At 37.8% G+C, this 19,419-nt stretch overlaps 1 protein-coding gene and 1 pseudogene across 4 annotated transcripts; both read left to right on the top strand.

The window, feature by feature from the left end:
- Positions 1 to 440: 440 nt before the first annotated feature.
- AT5G30269 lies at positions 441 to 15,031 on the top strand (annotated as a pseudogene; the record flags this gene model as incomplete). Its single annotated transcript has 1 exon — positions 441 to 15,031.
- Positions 15,032 to 16,100: 1,069 nt separating this feature from the next.
- On the top strand, positions 16,101 to 18,850 carry AT5G30490 (craniofacial development-like protein). Of its 3 annotated transcripts, none has more exons than NM_180570.2 (4): positions 16,101 to 16,355; positions 16,492 to 16,665; positions 16,751 to 16,933; positions 18,211 to 18,850. In NM_180570.2, exons 2-4 carry the CDS (start codon positions 16,513 to 16,515, stop codon positions 18,583 to 18,585), a joined length of 711 nt encoding a protein of 236 aa, NP_850901.1. In that variant the 5' UTR covers positions 16,101 to 16,355; positions 16,492 to 16,512; the 3' UTR covers positions 18,586 to 18,850. The 3 variants fall into 3 exon arrangements, with proteins under 3 accessions (NP_850901.1, NP_001078630.1, NP_001318672.1); NM_001085161.1 differs by having other exon boundaries at positions 16,316 to 16,359; positions 18,211 to 18,793; NM_001344087.1 differs by having other exon boundaries at positions 16,316 to 16,665; positions 18,211 to 18,840.
- Positions 18,851 to 19,419: the final 569 nt, after the last annotated feature.

The raw sequence follows: 19,419 nt of genomic DNA on the forward strand, positions 1-19,419 counted from the left end.
ACTTAAGGCCCAAGTAATCTTTAATGAGGAGGTTAAAGATTTAGATAGGTTTAGAATATTCTATTAAGTATTAGGAGTTATCTATTCCTAATTGTATTAGGAAAAGGCAAAGTTGTGCCCCTATATAAGGATCTATTTGTTTGAGTTGTAACCATAAGAGTTGTGTGAGAATATTGAGAGACCTTGGTGCTTAGTTTTGAGATAGTTTCTAATCATCAATAAAAGAGAGTTACTCTTTTAAAAGCTTGTCTAGTGTTCTTAAGAAATTTATTTGGTATCAGAGCTTAAGGATAATCGATCTTTTAAACATCGTGAGAGAGAAGTCATCACAAAACAATGGTTGACGTTGACGCCGTTGTTGTGGCTGACGCCACACACAAGGAGAACGTTCCTTCTTCGTCTTTATAATGTCCTATGCTTACTCAATCTAACTACACAGTATGGGCCATGCGAATGAGGTTATGCTGCGAGTGCATAAAGTGTGGGATACGATTGAACCCGGATTAACCGACGATAACAAGAACGACGTTGCAACAGCTTTGATCTTTCAATCAATACCCGAAGCCCTTACACTTCAAGTAGGTAATTAAGGGACTCCAAAAGATATTTGGAACTTGATTCAAAGTCGAAACGTAGGAGCAGAACGTGTCAAGGAAGCACGATTGAGTATTGTGATGTCTTATTTTGAGAAGATAACAATGATGGATACGGAGACAGTCGATAATTTTGCAAGTAGGCTATCGCAGATGTCATCTAAATCATCGACTCTTGGCCAAGCAATTGAGGAAACAAGACTGGTGAAGAAGTTTCTTAATAGCTTGCCAAGAGACAAATACATACAAATTGTGGCTGCCTTGGAACAAGTACTTGACTTAAAAGTTACAGGTTTCGAAGACATTGTTGGACAAATCAAAGCATATGAAGAAAGAATCAACAATAGCGATATAGCTCAAATTGCCTTAAGCTTACTCCCTCAAATAAGAGATCATCGTTAGCACTTAAGCGTCGAATTCCAGTGAGCTCTCGATGTTCACAAAATAGACTTATGATGTTGTTTAATAAGCTAAATGAAGTAATTGAATGTTAAAGACAAATAATCAAATAAATGAGTTGTAGATTCAATTGATTAAAGCGTTGGGTCTAAGGAATTGTCTCGGGAGATAGATAAATTGTAGATCTAGCTAATATTAGGATTATTAACGCACAGTTCTCGAACTCAAACTATGATTCTAGAGTAACCGGTGGCGTTCCGCGAAACTCTCTATACTTAAAGCTAAGATAACCAGAGAAGCAGAGAAATCTTATGCTAAAGCATGCATTGTTAATAAGCTTGATTAGTTCACCTAGTATCTAAACAAGAGCCCTTCTATGAGCCTACCTGTTCTTTCTTAAATGCCTAGGCTCATCTATGATAGTTCAAATAACAAGTACCTATGGCATACCTATTATCTAATATCAAGTTCTAGGTGATCAATCTAAAACTAGCAATAAGAATAATCAAGATGAAGAACTCTAAGAATAATCTTAAGGGGTTTTCGATCTACTAATCCATCTAAGTCCCTATTGAGAGTCCCTAAACCCAACAAGGTGATTACTCAAACATGATAATAGAAACACAAATCATAATCTGAATAGTTTGCATTGATGAATTAAGAATAATAGTAATTGAGTTCAAAATCCTCCCTAAAGGATTGGATTCTTCTCTCAAGAATGTGTAACAAAAACTAAAAACAAAAATTAGGTCTAACAATGACCAAACAATTAGGTATATTCGTGACTAAAAACGTGCAGGGACTACTTTACAAATAAGGAAGACTTCAGGGCTTCTCAAAGACTTGGTAGAAAACGAAAATTCCCTTGGCAGCAATAAGAGTGTCGATCGACACTGGTGTAGTGTCGATCGACACTGGTGTAGTGTCGATCGACACCAGCTTCTGAAAAATGTTCTCCAAGATCTTCGTTGCTGAAAAGCTTCCAAAATTCCTTGTTGTGCTCCATAGTTCCCAGATGTGTAAGTGTACCTGAAATGACTCAAAAAATACGAAAAAGACTAGAAAGACTCTAAAAACATAATGAAACTATGTTAGAAATCAATAAAAACCAAGACATATCAAATACTCAAGGCAATACACAAGAGAATCTCATGTATGCTAACGCAGATGGAAGTAGATACTGAGGACGAGGAGGAAGAGGAAACAAAGGACGAGGTAGAGGAAGAAGCAATTATCAAACCGATCAAGAACAGACCTGTTATCGGTGCGATAAACTAGGACATTATGCATCTGTATGTCCCGATAGAAATAGAATCAACAAGAAGCTGATAATGTGGAGACAACTAAGGGCGATGAAGCCCTCTACATGCATGAAATCGTGTATCTCAATGAAGAGAATCTAATACCAAGGAAGTATGAAAAAGAAAAAACTGAGGAAGGAACTTGGTATCTAAACAATGGTGCGAGCAATCACATGACTGGTGTGAGATCATTCTTCTCGGAGTTGAATGAAAACATTAGAGGAAAGGTGAAGTTTGGAGATGGATCATGTGTGGACACTGGAGGTAAGGGGGCAATTATCTTCGAAGGAAAGAATGGGGAACAAACACTCTTACCCGACATCTATTTTATCCTTGAGCTTAGAAGTAACATTCTTAGCTTAAGACAAGCAACCGAACATGGCTGCGACATTAGGATGAGAGAGAACTATCTAACGCTACATGACCCAAATGGAAGACTCTTGATAAGAGTATTGAGATCTCCTAACAGACTTTACAAGATTAATCTCCAAATTGGGAAACCAGCTTGTCTAAGCTTAAGAATTGAAGATGAAACATTGAGATGGCTTGCGAGACTTGGTCATATCAGCTTCAAAGCTCTCAAGACCATGTCAATGCGTGAGATGGTTCATGGTTTACCAAAGATCGAGAGAGAAAATCAACTATGCGAGTCATGTTTAGTTGGTAAGCAAACACGCCATGTTTTCCCAAAAGCAACAACCTATCGATCTTCACGACCATTAGAGCTACTTCATGCTGACTTGTGTGGACCAATATCTCCTGCTACATTAGCTCATAATAGGTATGTCTTTGTGATAATTGATGATTATACAAGATATATGTGGACTATTTTGTTGAAAGAGAAGAGCGAATCATTTGAGAAATTTAAGTTGTTTAAACCTCTTGTGGAGAAGGAGTGTGATAAGATGATCGTGACACTACGAAATGATAGAGGTGGTGAGTTTACCTCAAAAGAATTCCAAGATTTTCGTGAAAAGATGGGATCAAAAGATAACTAACAGTTCCTTACACACCGCAACAAAACGGAGTAGTTGAAAGAGGGAATCGTACGTTAATGGAGATGACAAGAAGCATTTTTTAAAGCAATGAGGGTTCCAAATTTTTTGTGGGGAGAAGCGGTGCGTCACTCAACATATTTGATTAATCGAGTTCCTACAAGAGCTTTAAAAGATCAAACACCTTATGAATGTTTGAGAAACAAGAAACCGACTATCAATCATCTTCGAGTGTTTGGGTGCCTTGCACATGCTAAGATCGAGCCGGTGAACTTGAAGAAGCTTGATGACCGGTCTCAAACGATAGTGCACCTTGGGATAAAGCCAGGATCAAAAGCGTATAGTGATATAACCCGATTTTCACCAATTTATTCTATGTTTTAGGTATAGGATTTTGAGTCTTTATGTTATTTCTCGAGTCTGTTTAATGTCTTTTCAGGTATTCTATGCAATGGGACAACAATGGAGATAAGGAGACATTTTGGAGCAAAAGCTAAGGAAAAGGAAGCTAAGGACGATTTTGGTTCAGGAATCTGCGAGGAGTGTCGACTGACACACTCTTGGTGTCGATCGACACCAGTTCCGGCCCAGCAAAAACCCTAGACGCTTTCAAGTTTACAGAAGCTCAAGTTTGTCCTAGAAGACTTCCCTATTTGCATTAATAGTCTCTGGACGTTTTTAGGGTCTATATATATTATTTTTAGACCTAGATTTCTTTGATCACGTCTTTTATCAAGTTCTTTGCAAAACCCTATTGTGAGAGACATAATGCTATTCATCCATTGTTATTCAGATCTATATACAGTGAAGAGATGCCTTCTTTCCCCTTCTCTATTCACTGTGTTTATGTTTTCTATCTCAATTATGTTGTTTGTTTCATTCAATATGTCTAAGTAATCTGCTTGTTAGGAATAGGGTTTCTCATTAAGGATTCATATGGTTTAGTAAATTGCCTCCTTTGCTAGGTTATCTGTAGAATTCTTCATCTTTGATTGTTCCTAATGCTAGATCTAGAGTAATTAACTAGATCTTCAATCCAGAAAATAGATATGCCCGCCATAGGTATCTGTAGTTGGATCTATTATTTGATGAGTCTAGTTTATAGGTGTGTAATAAGAATCGGCCTATTTACTAAGATGAACAATTGAACTCGCTAAGAATGCATATTTAGGTTGATAGTCTCTCGGCTTCTCCGGTCACTATTATCTATAGATATAGGGAGTTTCGCGGCACGCCCACCGGTTATTCCATAATTAGAGTTTGAGTTTAAGAATGGTTCGATAACAACCTAGCTTTCATTAGATCTACTAACCAATAGTTTCTTGAGAATACCCTGTTCCTAGCTCTTTTCCTAATCGTTTACAACCCAATCAATCTACTGTTTTCTTATTTTGTTTTCTTACTTTTTCACTCATACCCTGCTAGCTTAATCTCGATATTTAACTCACTGTTTGAACAAAAAAACTCCGTGAATTCGATCCTAAAATACTGCAATTGATATCTTATTTGAGAGAAGTTCTAGGTAATTTGAACCATATCAAATTTGGCGCCGTTGCCAAAGTTCTTGGGAATCATCATTGAGTTTTGTGTAGAGATTTTGTCTAGTTTTTACTTCTATTTTGTTACTCACGCGTTTCTTCTTTTCTATGTTTCAGGTGTATGCCTAGGCAAACAAGGAGCACAAAATAGAATGAGCTTATCAACTTGTCTGTTCTGGACTTGGGAAAACTTGAACGCACCAACCGAAAAACTCAGAAATTAGCAATGGCTGACAGAGTCATCAGAGCTGATGCAGAAGGAGTTTTGAGAGATGAGACTGGGCAAGCCTACAATGAGGCTGGTCAGAAATTGGATGATCATGGAATCATCATACCTGAGGACGCCAATGAGGATCAGGCGCGCCTCAATGCGCAATTAGCTGCTAGAGACGCAGCAGGACTCGGTGTCGAGCAACACAAACTGGGTGTCGATCGACACCATCGGGAGCAGCACGCGGATGCAATTGGTGTCGAGCGACACAACAGAGGTGTCGATCGACACCAACACCAGATTCCTGCAGCTATTCCTCCAACTGCGGAACCACGTCGTACTCTTGGGGATTTCAACAGGCTAGACCTGTTTTATGTTAATCGATCAGCGATTGTACCCCCACCATTCCAGAGGAACGACTATGAGCTGAAGCCTGGCTACTTTGCTTTAGTTGGCCAGCATCCTTTCCATGGCTTATCTCATGAGCAGCCAATGGATCATATCGAGCGATTTGAGGATCTTGTTTTGAGCATAAAGGCTAATGGAGTTTCAAAGGACTACCTACTATGCACGCTCTTCCCTTATTCACTTGCTGGGGAAGCAGCTTCTTGGCTGAAGCAACTTAAAGCAGGTTCCCTCAAGACTTGGAGAAGCATCAAGATAGCCTTCTTGAACAATTTCTACGATGATGCTAAGTCTGAAGAGTTGAGAAACAAGTTGTCTACCTTCACACAAGGTTCAGCTGAAGCTTTCAAGGCTGCTTGGGTTCGTTTCAAGGAGTACCAACGAGATTGTCCACATCATGGTTTCAGTGAGGCACAACTTCTAGGCACCTTCTTCAGAGGAGTTGATTGGAGATACAAGATGGCCCTAGACGCAACAAGCAATGGTAACTTCAACACACGTTACCCAGCTGATGCTACAGCCCTGATAGGGAACCTTGCTTGCAGCAACAGTACCAAGAATGCTGATTTTGAGAGGAAGAAGATTGCTGGAGCTATTTCAGGAAATCAGATGGCAGAGGTGAATGCTAAGCTGGATTCAGTTCATAACTTGTTCACAGGAAAGAAGCATGTCCACTTTGCAGCTGAAAAAGAGACTATTGAGCCTGAGCCTGAGTCAGAGGAAGGAGTTTTCTACATAGATGGTCAGGGATACAAGAAGTTTGGGCAGCCAAATGGCAACTTCAGTGGCAACAGGTTTACAGGGAACCAGGGTTCCTCCAACTACACTCTAAAGCCTGCTTTCCAGAAGACTTTTCATCAAAGCAACTTTCTGAGGACCTATGGCAATTCAACTTATCAAGCCCCCCCTCCACCCTCATCAGAGACAAGAATGGAATCAATGCTTGAGCAGATTTTGAAGAGCCAAACAAAGCTTGTTGTGGAGTTTAATGGCAAGTTTGATGCTGTCTACACAGATCTTAATGGGAAGATCGACAATCTGAGCTCTCACTTGAAGAAGCTAGATGTACAGGTAGCTCAAACTGCACAATCTATCAAGAGACAAGAGGGTTTTCTTCCTGGTAATCATGATGCTAACCCAAGGAAGAGCTGCAATGCCATCTTGATCAGAGAAGGAGATGTTGTGTGGGAGGAATTGGACATTGAAGACGAGTTGGAGCTTGCAGTTGCAGAGATGGTGTCGACCGACACCCTCCTGTGTCGATCGACACCATATGGGACGCTCTTCTCAGAGACGACTCAATACGATGGTGTTAATCGATACCCCTCTGGTGTTGATCGACACTGGATCCGGACTGCACCTTGTGAGGTGCAAGTACCTATGCAACCTGAGCCAGTCTACACCCCTCCTGTCCCCTATCCGAGGAGGCGTCGTTCTAAGCAGAAGATTCAAGCTGCTAAGTGCACAACCATAATGGAGAAAATCCTCCATACTCTTCCTAAGGATGCTTCAGAAACATCTTCCGCCTCATTCAACAGGTATGTCAAGCGACTTGTTGACAATGGAATTAGTTCAGATGAAGCTAAGCTGCTTACCACAGACATCAGTGCAATCATGCTGCCTAAGGCCAAGAAGGAGAAGGCACAAAGAGTAGATATAGCTGAGTACATCCGCACCATTACTCCTGGTCAGACCACTGAGAAGCTTCCGGATCCAGGTAGCTTTGTCCTTGATTGCTCTATCTCCACAAGCAGATTCACCGCTCTTTGTGTGATCTGGGATCAAGCTTCAACCTCATGCCCAAGTCTGTTGCTGAGAGACTAGGCATGACTCACTACAGGCCTACTCGCATCACTCTTCTCTTCGCGGATCGTTCCAAGAGAATCCCTGAAGGTATCCTTGAAGATGTTCCTGTTAAGGTTGGTAACTCCATAATCCCTGCTGATTTCGTGGTCCTGGACTATGAGAAGGAACCCAAGGATCCCCTTATCCTTGGAAGAGCATTCCTAGCTACAGCTGGTGCTAGGTTTGATGTGAAGAGAGGGAGAATCTTTCTCAAGGTTTGTGGTTCAGAGATGGAGTTTGGCATGGATGATTCAGAGCTCACTAAGCCAATCAATTGCATTGCTTCCAGCATAGACATACCTCCCCAGACTGATCAGAATCCCACCATAGAGCCACACACAACGCTCCCATTTGCTCAGCTCGCAAATGAGAGTTGTAGGGCAACAGTGTCGATCGACACCACTACCCCTATCGATCGACACCCTCGGGTTTCACAGACAGAGGATTCTGCACATTCTCTTTGGCCCACACCAATTGACGACCTATGTGATAAGTTCTCTTCTCTCTCGTCTCCTGTTTTATCTTTGATTAATTCTTTAGATTATTCGAAGACTGCTTCACAAGAAAACAAGCCTAGAGTTCCTCAAAAGCTTGTTTCTCCTGTTGTCCTTGCAGGTGACGTGAAGAGTGTCGATTGACACACCCCTGAGTGTCGATCGACACCTGCAGCTGCTCGAACCAGATCCGTTTACACACCACCTTGGAAGGAGAGGAGGCAGCAGCAATCCACCACCACCACTCCACCCACATCCTAAACTCCGCCAAGTCAAGCTACTGACTCAAAACAAGTGCTTAGTGGGAGGCAACCCACTGGTTTGAATTTTCTTTTCTTTTTTTTTTTATTTTCTTTTTGATTTATTTTTCCCGCTTTCTCTAGATTTGATTGCCACTAGGGACAGTGTCATTTAAGTCTGGGGGAGATTCTTACTAATGATGCTTTTATTTTTGTTTCTTATCATTTTTCGTTTTGCAATTCATTTGGTTATTTCTTTTATTTCCCAAAAAAAAAAAAAAAAAAAAAAGTGAGTCTAGTTAGGAATCATGATCTTTATTTCTCTTATTTATTGCCTGATTTGTGAGTACTGCAGGTTCGAGTCAATCTGACTATTGGAAAATCTAGATAGCAAACCAACAGACTTGAGGATATCCTAGTTTCCAACTCAACCACTAAGGTTGGAGCTAATCTCACTGCTCTTCCTTTTACCTTTTCAAGCGGTTAGTGTTCATAGATCTTGACTCCTTGTTCATACCTGATATTGAGACCAAAGTGATAACAAGAATATGTTCCTCTCCCCATTTAAAAATAATAATAAAAAATTATTATAATGAGAGATTGAGACGACTTTCAGATAGTGTATAGGGGTAGGAATGTTTCCTATGACCCCATTATTATACATTATTTGGAATGATCAATTACAAAGGTTGGAAAAATGTCGAGGGTGTCGATCCAGTATGCGAGTTCCCCTTTGTTTACTCTCTAAAAAGAATAAGTCTAGGGATAGAAGAACAGCAAAAAAGAAAAAAAAATATATATAAAGAATGGTCAATTTATCATGGTATAGTACAGGAAAAAGTCTAGAAGAATCTTGAATGATGGCTTGTTTGATGAGACCCAGCGATGAAAGCTTCGTGGGTATAGTTGTGGGACTTAGGTATGGAATCTAGAATGTTATGTAAGCTTGCAGAGAAGTACATGTTGGTTAGGATTTTATTAGACTTGTTAGGCATATGGATTTAGTTTGAATGATCATGGCAATAGGCTAGAGAATGTTGGGAGTTCCTTTGTTTTTAAAACCTCTTCCAAGGGTTCGACTTTTGTGTTTTGGTTGAGGGCAAGCAAAAGCTAAGTCTGGGGGAGTTGATATAACCCGATTTTCACAGATTTTATCTATGTTTTAGGTATAGGATTTGAGTCTTTATGTTATTTCTCGAGTCATTTTAATGTCTTTTCAGGTATTCTATGCAATGGGACAACAATGGAGATAAGGAGACATTTTGGAGCAAAAGCTAAGGAAAAGGAAGCTAAGGACGATTTTGGTTCAGGAATCTGCGAGGAGTGTCGACCGACACACTCTTGGTGTCGATCGACACCAGTTTCGGCCCAGCAAAAACCCTAGACGCTTTCAAGTTTACAGAAGCTCAAGTTTGCCCCAGAAGACTTCCCTATTTGCATTATTAGTCCCTAGACGTTTTTAGGGTCTATATATATTGTTTTTATACCTAAGTTTCTTTGATGAAGTCTTTTATCAAGCTCTTTGCAAAACCTTATTGTGAGAGACATAAAGCTATTCATCCATTGTTATTCAGAGTTTCATTCAGATCTATATACATTGAAGAGATGCCTTCTTTCCCCTTCTCTATTCACTGTGTTTATGCTTTCTATCTCAATTATGTTGTTTGTTTCATTCAATATGTCTAAGTAATCTGCTTATTAGGAATAGAGTTTCTCATTAGGGATTCATATGGTTTAGTAAATTGTCCCCTTTGCTAGGTTGTCTGTAGAATTCTTCATCTTTGATTGTTCATAATGCTAGATCTAGAGTAATTAACTAGATCTTCAATCCAGACAATAGATATGCCCGCCATAGGTATCTGTAGTTGGATCTATTATTTGATGAGTCAGGTTTATAGGTGTGTAATAAGAATCGGCCTATTTACTAAGATGAACAATTAAACTCGTTAAGAATGCATATTTAGGTTGATAATCTCTCGGCTTCTCCGGTCACTATTAGCTATAGACATAGGGAGTTTCACGGCACGCGCACCGGTTATTCCATAATTAGAGTTTGAGTCTAAGAATTGTTCGATAACAACCTAGCTTTCATTAGATCTACTAACCAATGGTTTCCTGAGAATACCTTGTTCCTAGCTCTTTTCCTAATCGTTTACAACCCAATCAATCTGCTGTTTTCTTATTTTGTTTTCTTACTATTTCACTCATACCCTGCTAGCTTAATCTCGATATTTAACTCACTGTTTGAACAAAAGAACTCCATGAATTCGATCCTAAAATGCTGCAATTGATCTCTTATTTGAGAGAGTAGTTCTAGGTAATTTGAACCATATCAAATAGACTCTATAACCCAACAACTAGACAAGTTGTTGTCAGCCGAGATGTGTTCTTTAGCGAGAAGGATAGTTGGACTTGGATTGGAGTAAATGACAAGTCAGATAAACCACCAGGGATGTTTCATATGGTTTAGGGAGAAGTCATGGATGAAGGACAAGGACCATATGTGAATGGTAATGGTCAAAAAGAACAAGATACTGACAACATCCCGCAAGAAGACGAAGATGGTAAAGACATTAATCAAGACGAGTCTCATGTTGATCACAGTAATAACATAGATGATACTAATGATGATTTGGTTGTTGAGAACCCACCGGTGCTAAGAAGATCAGTAAAACAAGTACAACGTCCAAGCTACCTTGATGATTATGCTCTTCTAGCAGATATCGATTGTGAGAAGCTTCTACTATCTATCAACGATGAGCCGAATAATTATCAAGAAGCAAAGGAGTTAATCAAATGGACAAATGCTTGTGAAGAAGAGATCAAGTGAATTAACAAGAACAACACTTGGTCACTAATAGAGAAACCAATGGGAGTTAAGGTGATAGGTCTTAGATGGGTGTTTAAAATCAAGAGAAACGCAGATGGATCTATAAACAAGTACAAAGCTAGATTGGTCGCAAAAGGCTAGGTTCAAAGATCGGGTATCGATTTCGATAAAGTTTTTGCACCAGTAGCTTGTCTTGAAGCAATAAGGTTGCTCGTGGGACTAGCAACCTCTAATGGTTGGGAAATTCATCATCTCGATGTCAAGACTGCGTTTCTACATGGTGAATTCAAAGAAGATGTATATGTGTCTCAACCCGAAGGGTTTGAAAAGAAGGGAGAAGAGCAGAAGGTTTTCAAACTCTCTAAAGCTTTATATGGCTTTAGACATGATCCACGAGCATGGAACACAAAACTTGATCAGATTTTAAAGAGCTTGAAGTTCACAAAGTGTTCGAAAGAAAGTGGTGTGTACCAGAAGTCAGAAGGTACAAAGCTACTTCTTGTTGCCATGTACGTTGACGATCTCTTTGTAACAAGGAACTCTTTGGGAATTATACAAGAATTCAAAGAAGGAATGGCATCCAAGTTTGAGATGACAAATCTTGGAAAACTTACTTACTATCTTGGAATTGAGGTTTGACAAGACAAAGATGGTATTGCGTTAAGACAAGAGGCATACGCACGAAGAATCCTAAAAAAAGTTGGCCTAGACGATTGTAACCCAACTCACATTCCAATGGAGTTTGGTCTAGTTTTGTTCAAAGCACAAGAAGAAGAACCCGAAGTAGATGCTACATTATATCGCCAAAGAATTGGCTGCTTACGATACTTGTTGCATACGAGACCAGATCTTGCGTTCTCAGTTGGAGTGGCAAGTAGATATATGCAAGACCCGAGAAAACAACATGGAGACTTTAGAATAGATCTTAAGATACCTACAAGGAAATTTGTGTTTTGGCTTAACCTTCAAGCGTGGAGGAACAAAGAAGATTGTAGGATACAATGATAGTAGTCACAACGTCGATCCCAATGATGGTAAAAGCACAGGCGGTCATGTTTTTTACTTTGGGGAGTCACCCATAACTTGGTGCTCACTAAAGCAACCAACGGTCGCCATGTCGTCTTGTGAAGCCGAGTTCATGGCTGCAACAAAAGCTGCAAAGAAGCTATTTGGCTCCAAGATTTGCTAAGCGAATTGACGGGTCAGAGTTTTGTGAAGTCAAAAATATACATTGATAACAAATCCGCTATTGAGCTCACGAAGAATCCCGTATTCCATGGAAGAAGCAAGCACATCCATAGAAGGTATCATTTCATCCAAGAATGCGTTGAGAATGAACAAATCGAAGTGGAGTTTGTACCGCGTGAAGAGCTACGTGCGGACATTCAAACAAAGGCCCTTCCAAGAATCAAGTTCAAGTCAATGAGAAGTCTATTTGGAGTTCAAGACCTCTCTAAAGTCAACTTGAAGCTTATGGGGGAGAATGTTGGGTAAACTTCAATTGACTAAAGGCCCAGTAATCTTTAATGAGGAGGTTAAAGATTTAGATAGGTCTAGAATATTCTATTAGGTATTAGGAGTTATCTAATCCTAATTGTATTAGGAATAGGAAAAGTTGTACCCCTATATAAGGATCTCTTTGGTTGAGTTGTAACCATAAGAGTTGTGTGAGAATATTGAGAGAGCTTGGTGCTTAGTTTTGAGAGAGTTTCTAATCATCAATAAAAGAAAGTTATTCTTTTAAAAGCTTGTCTTGTGTTCTTAAGAAATTTTATCAATGCAGGTTGGATTTTACGTGATGTGGAAGGTTATTATATAGAAGCAACACAGAGCAAAGCTCAGATCTGCAATACGATTTTGGAAGCAGAATTACAATCGCTACTCATGGCGATGCAACACATGTGGATTCGAGGTCATCGGTATTTATTCTTTGAAGGCGACAACAGCAAAATACTGAAGCTAATCACTGGTAAAACAAGGAGCTTCACACTTCATATTGATTCAAGAAATAAGAGTTTGGCAACAGAGGTTTACAAGTGTGAAGATTCAATGGATTCCAGGAACAAGCAACAAGGCAGTAGATTGTTTAACAAAAACCAGAAGATATAATGATGTTGCTTTTACAAATCATTTTTATGTACCTTGATTCCTTGTAAACATCCTCCATGAGGATCACATTTCATCATCTTAATATGACGCCACACAAAAGGAGAACGTTCCTTCTTCGTCTTTACAATGTCCTATACTTACTCAATCTAACTACACAGTATGGGCCATGCGAATGAGGGTTATGCTGCGAGTGCATAAAGTGTGGGATACGATTGAACCCGGATTAACCGACGATAACAAGAACGACGTTGCAACAGCTTTGATCTTTCAATCAATACCTGAAGCCCTTACACTTCAAGTAGGTAATTAAGGGACTCCAAAAGATATTTGGAACTTGATTCAAAGTCAAACGTAGCTCAAATTGCCTTAAGCTTACTCCCTCAAATAAGAGATCGTCGTTAGCACTTAAGGGTCGAATTCCAGTGAGCTCTCGATGTTCACAAAATAGACTTATGATGTTGTTTAATAAGCTAAATGAAGTAATTGAATGTTAAAGACAAATAATCAAGTAAATGGTTGTAGATTCAATTGATTAAAGCGTCGGGTCTAAGGAATTGTCTAGGGAGATAGATAAATTGTAGATCTAGCTAATATTAAGATTGTTAACGCACCGTTCTCGAACTCAAACTATGATTCTAGAGTAACCGGTGGCGTTCCGCGAAATTCTCTATACTTAAAGCTAAGATAACCAGAGAAGCCGATAAATCCTATGCTAAAGCATGCATTGTTAATAAGCTTGATTAGTTCACCTAGTATCTAAACCAGAGCCCTTCTATGAGCATACCTGTTCTTTCTTAAATGCCTAGGCTCATCTATGATAGTTCAAATAACAAGTACCTATGGTGGGCATACCTATTATCTAATATCAAGTTCTAGGTGAGCAATCTAAAACTAGCAATAAGAATAATCAAGATGAAGAACTTTAAGAATAATCCTAAGGGGTTTTCGATCTACTAATCCATCTAAGTCCCTATTGAGAGTCCCTAAACCCAACAAGGTGATTACTCAAACATGATAATAGAAACACAAATCATAATCTGAATAGTTTGCATTGATGAATTAAGAATAATAGTAATTGAGTTCAGAATCCTCCCTAAAGGATTGGATTCTTCTCTCAAAAATGTGTAACAAAAACTAAAAACAAAACTTAGGTTTAACAATGACCAAACAATTAGGTATATTCGTGACTAAAAACGTGCAGGGACTACTTTGCAAATAAGGAAGACTTCAGGGCTTCTCAAAGACTTGGTAGAAAACGAAAATTCCCTTGGCAGCAATAAGAGTGTCGATCGACACTGGTGTAGTGTCGATCGACACCAGCTTCTAAAAAACGTCCTTCAAGATCTTCGTTGCTGAAAAGCTTCCAAAATTCCTTATTGTGCTCCAAAGTTTCCAGATGTGTAAGTGTACCTGAAATGACTCAAAGCATACGAAAAAGACTAGAAAGACTCTAAAAACATTATGAAACTATGTTAGAAATCAGTAAAAACCAAGACATATCAAATAGTCAAGGCAATACACAAGAGAATCTCATGTATGCTAACGCAGATGGAAGTAGATACAGAGGACGAGGAGGAAGAGGAAACAGAGGACGAGGTAGAGGAAGAAGCAATTATCAAACCGATCAAGAACAAACCAAGGAGAAGAAAGAAAAGAGTAACGTGATCTGTTATCGGTGCGATAAACTAGAACATTATGCATCAGTATGTCCCGATAGAAAACAGAATCAACAAGAAGCTAATAATGTGGAGACAATTGAGGCCGATGAAGCCCTTTACATGCATGAAATCGTGTATCTCAATGAAGAGAATCTAATACCAAGGAAGTATGAAAAATAAAAAACTGAGGAAGGAACTTGGTATCTAAACAATGGTGCGAGCAATCACATGACTGGTGTGAGATCATTCTTCTCGGAGTTGAATGAAAACATTAGAGGAAAGCTGAAGTTTGGAGATGGATCATGTGTGGACATTGGAGGTAAGGGGTCAATTATCTTCGAAGGAAAGAATGGGGAACAAACACTCTTACCCGACATCTATTTCATCCCTGACCTTAGAAGTAACATTCTTAGCTTAGGACAAGCATATGTTAATAATTTAAAACCCCTTTTTAAACTTTTGTAAATCATTTAAAAACCTTTTACAATAGTTTTACAAGATTTACAAGAGTTTTTTAAGAGTTTTAAAAGGATTTACAAGAATTTTTAAACCTTTGTAAATCCTTTTAAAATCTTTTTAAAACTCTTATAAAGTCTTTACAATCATTTTTTAACTCTTAGAAAAAAAGTTGTAAGTATTTAAAACATTTATAACTATTTTTGAACGATTTTATAACTTTTATGAACCTTTACAAAAGGTTTTAAAAAAATTTACAAGAGTTTTTATTGGATTTTAAAACTCTTGTAAATCTTTTAAAAACTATTGTAAATCATTTAAAACCCTTGTAAACCATTTAAAAATTCTTTAAAAACTCTTGTAACCCCTTTAATAATTTTTGAACTATTTTAAAACTCTTGTAAACCTTTACAAAAAGGTTTTAAAAAGATTTACAAGAGTTTTTAAAGGGTCTTCTTGAAAATTCTTTAAAGATCTTTTAAAAACCCTTGTAAATCTTTTAAAACCCTTTTAAACCCTTTAAAAATCTCTTATAAATCTCTTAAAACTCTTTAAAAATCCATTGTAAATCTTTTAAAACACTTTTAAAGCCTTTAAAAATCTTTTAAAAACTCTTGTAAATCTTTTAAAGCCCTTTAAAAATCTTTTGAAAATTTTTTAAAACTCTTTAAAAATCCCTTGTAAATCTTTTAAAATCTCTTGTAAATTTATTTCCCGCCAAAAAAAAATTTCGATTGGAAACTTTTTTTCGAATTTTTTGGCAGAAAATTTATTTTGGAATATTGCAAGCAAAAAAAATATTAACATTTCATTTTGTTAATCTAAAACAATTTTTAAATAGAGATAAAATGACCATTAAAAATTTAAAGAGGCTATAAATAAAAATTTAATGTGGAAATGATATTTTTAACAATTATTTTTGTTTTTTCTGTCAAATGACGAAGAGAATTGTTTTTTTTTGTGATTTCTGAGGAATTGGATGTTAGTCTGTCAAATGACGAAGAGAATTGGGGTTTCTCTTTTTTTTTTTTTTTTGTGATTTCTGAAGAATGGGATGATAGTGCAAACACGGATTTCCCCAATCTATAACTAGACTTCCAAAAACCTTTTCAGTTTTCAACATCGAAATTTCTCCTATTTGTTATTTTTAAAACATTTGGGGCTATTTATTATTTTCTTAAAAGTATAGATAATTATAAGAAAAAGGGTCTCAAACGCTCATCATCCTCAATCGACGCAGATAGTTCCACCAATTAGGGTTTTCGTCCGCCAGAATTTCCAGGTAGGTGAACTCTCTCTGTTCCTCTTCCCCAATTCGTCTCTCTTCAATCTCAGATAGAGTTACGATTTTTTCTTGTTCTAAAACCCTAAAAAGTTTTCGATTACGAGTCGATTGAAATTTTACTCCTTTTGAACAGAGACGTATCTTGAATCTAGACATGGGATCTCATGAGCAATCGCCTGAGAATAACGGTTCGAGCACTGTATCGAAGAAAGTTGCTGATATTTGGCAACGAATGAACGAAGGAGTTCCAAATAAACGTGTCAATTTCGTCTCAACCGCTTTGCCCGCTAAAAACTCAGCTAATAGCGTGAGATTTTTATCTACTCTCTCTGCGTTTTGATTCTTTTCTTACGTTTGGGATTTTGAATGTGTTTTTCAAAAAAAATTTGCAGAATTGGAAAAGTTATCTCGGTGTGAATGTGAAGAAGAAGGATACTTGTGTTTCTGATGTACAGAAGAGTGTTTTGAATCATAGCTGTAGTGAGGAGGCTAAGAGTATTGCTGCAGCCGCTTTAGCTGCGGTGCGAAACGCAACTGTAACGGCTGCAGCTGCATCGAGCCGGGGCAAGATTGAGGTTAGAAAAGTTTTATGTTTGAATTTGTGTGTTTTGGTTCGTTATTGTTAGAAGATAAGATCTTATCAGCTGTTTTGGAGCTAAAAAGATAGATTGTGTAGGAGTTGAATCACTGTCTCGAGTAAAAATGTGGTTTGATTGAACCTTTACGATAAGAAAATAAAGCTCGTTTCTTGTTTGAGTTTGTGTTTGGCTCAGAATTTTATGAATCTAAGGTTTGATTAGTTGTTTAGGAACTAAGAAGATAGATGGTGTAGGAGTAGAATCTCTGTCTCGAGTTAAAATGTAGTTTGATTTTGATTGAACCTTTACGATCCCCGAATAAACCTCATTTCTTGTTTGAGTTTGTGTTTGACTCGGAATTGTTAGATTCGAAGGCCTTCTCAGTTGTTTGGAACTAAGAAGATAGATTGTGGAGGACTGGAATCTCTGTTTTGGGTTGAAATGCATTTTGATTGAACCTTTTTTCGAATCTGTGTTTAAAACTAGGAAGGTGGATTGTTTAAAGCTTGGTACTGTATCGTTAGGATGTAAGATCCCCGAAAGTTTTTTTTTGTTCGAATCTGTGTTTTGGCGCGGTACCGTATCGATAGAATGTAAAATCTTATCAGCTGTTTAAAACTAGGAAGGTGGATTGTTTAAAGCTCGTTTCTTGACTTTGTTTTTGGCTCAGAATTGTTTGATTAGTTGTTTGTAACTAAGAAGATGGATTTTGGAATCTCTGTTTTCAGTTAAAATGCAATTTGATTTAACCTTTCTTTATCCGTATGTACAGTTTGTTTTTGGTTCGAATCTGTGTTTTGGCGCGGTACCGTATTGTTAGAATGTAAGATCTTATCAGCTGTTTAAAACTAGGAAGGTGGATTGTGTAGGATTAGAATCTACGTCTCAAGAAAAAGTGTAGTTTGATTGATCCTTTGTGATATGAAAACAATGCTTGCTTTTTGTTTGAATCTGTGTTTTAGCTTGTTATTGTATTGATATAACTTAGAATCTTTGATCGTATCAGCTGTTTAGAAGTAAGAAGATGGATTGTGGATGACTAGAATCTCTGTCTCAAGTTAATGTGGTTTGATTGATGCGTTGCAATCCATAAATAAAACTTCCTTTTTGTTTGAGTTTGTGTTGTTAGTTACTATGATCTTATCAGCTTTTTGGAACTAGGAATATGGAATGTGTTAGAATAGAATCTAATTAATTGAACCTCTGTGATCTGTGATTTGCACTTGGGGCGTATTCATTCAGTTAATACATATGTTCTTCTCGATTATTTCCAGATAACCGAGGTCAAAGATTTTGCGGGTCAAGAAATCGAAGTAAAGCGGTTAGTTGAAGCGGATTCAAAGGAAGCATTGGAGAGGGGAAACAAAGGCTCCTCTTCCTCCTCAGCAGCGCCTTCAGCGGTTGATGCGGTTCTTGAGCAGATAAAAAAGAAACAAAAGCTGAGTGTTTTGGACAAGACGAAGAAAGATTGGGGAGAGTATAAGGAAGAACACAAAGGTGTTGAAGACGAGCTAGATAAGTACAAGAAAAGCTCGGATCAGTATCTCGACAAAGTTGGTTTCTTGGAGAGAGCTGATTACAGACAGTTTGAGAAAGAGAGAGACGCTCGTTTAGCTCTTCAGTCCAAGAGAAGACACGATGATGTATGAAATGAAATGTGACCGACCCTTTTAACATGTATGAAATCATTTTCTCAAGCCATTTTGGTCACATTCTTTCCATAGTCTAAACCGAGTTCCCGTTGCATGATTGATTCTGATTTTTTATGTCTCGTTCATAAGAATTGAGAACATCCTCTCTTGTAGGCCATGGACAATGAAATGGGCTTGTAATGCAAATGAAATCCCAACTTCTGAAGCCCATGTTTTTATTTCAACCCAATTATGAAACGAAACATCATTTCATTTGTGATCGCAATCTTTTCGTTCTTTTGACCAACAAAAATTAGCAAACTCAAATCCGTATTTAGGTCTGAAAGAAGACAGTGAGACTAATTGTTATGCTAATTTGGTTTTTCGACTGTATATGGCATTTGAATATTTTATACCTAAAAATATCACTAATTGACCTGAATTTACCAAACTTAATACCTAATTTGGTTTTTCGACTGGCATTAGCTCAATTGGTAAAGACCTTTGGCGAAGCTTAGAGGTCGCCGGTTCGAATGATGTTTGGGATGAAACTAATATTACATGATGTGGTTTCGGGCCTGGAAAAATTACGGGCTTCGGTCCAAAACCTCCTGATATTCAAAAAATAAAGAAAAAAAATTAGTAGTAGGAAACTCCAATCTACAAAATATTCGGATGAATTAACGGTATCTTGAAAACGTCCAACTTAGGATAAAACCGATATAATAATAGGGCCACGTTGAACTAAATAAATATTCCATACACAAAAGACTTACAAGAACATGGTATGTACCATATACATCAACATTTATCACACCAATTAATATTTCAATTTCCATATTATTTACGATT

This window comes from Arabidopsis thaliana, chromosome 5 (genome assembly GCF_000001735.4).
Source record: "Arabidopsis thaliana chromosome 5, partial sequence".
NCBI classification, from domain to species: Eukaryota; Viridiplantae; Streptophyta; class Magnoliopsida; order Brassicales; family Brassicaceae; genus Arabidopsis; species Arabidopsis thaliana.

Bases quoted from the DNA above. Each gene is read 5' to 3' on its own strand.
- AT5G30490 (NM_180570.2), top strand. From the start codon at position 16,513: ATGGGATCTCATGAGCAATCGCCTGAGAATAACGGTTCGAGCACTGTA. The intron at 16,666-16,750 runs GTGAGATTTTTA...AAAAATTTGCAG, and splicing joins CTAAAAACTCAGCTAATAGC to AATTGGAAAAGTTATCTCGG. The intron at 16,934-18,210 runs GTTAGAAAAGTT...GATTATTTCCAG, and splicing joins CGAGCCGGGGCAAGATTGAG to ATAACCGAGGTCAAAGATTT.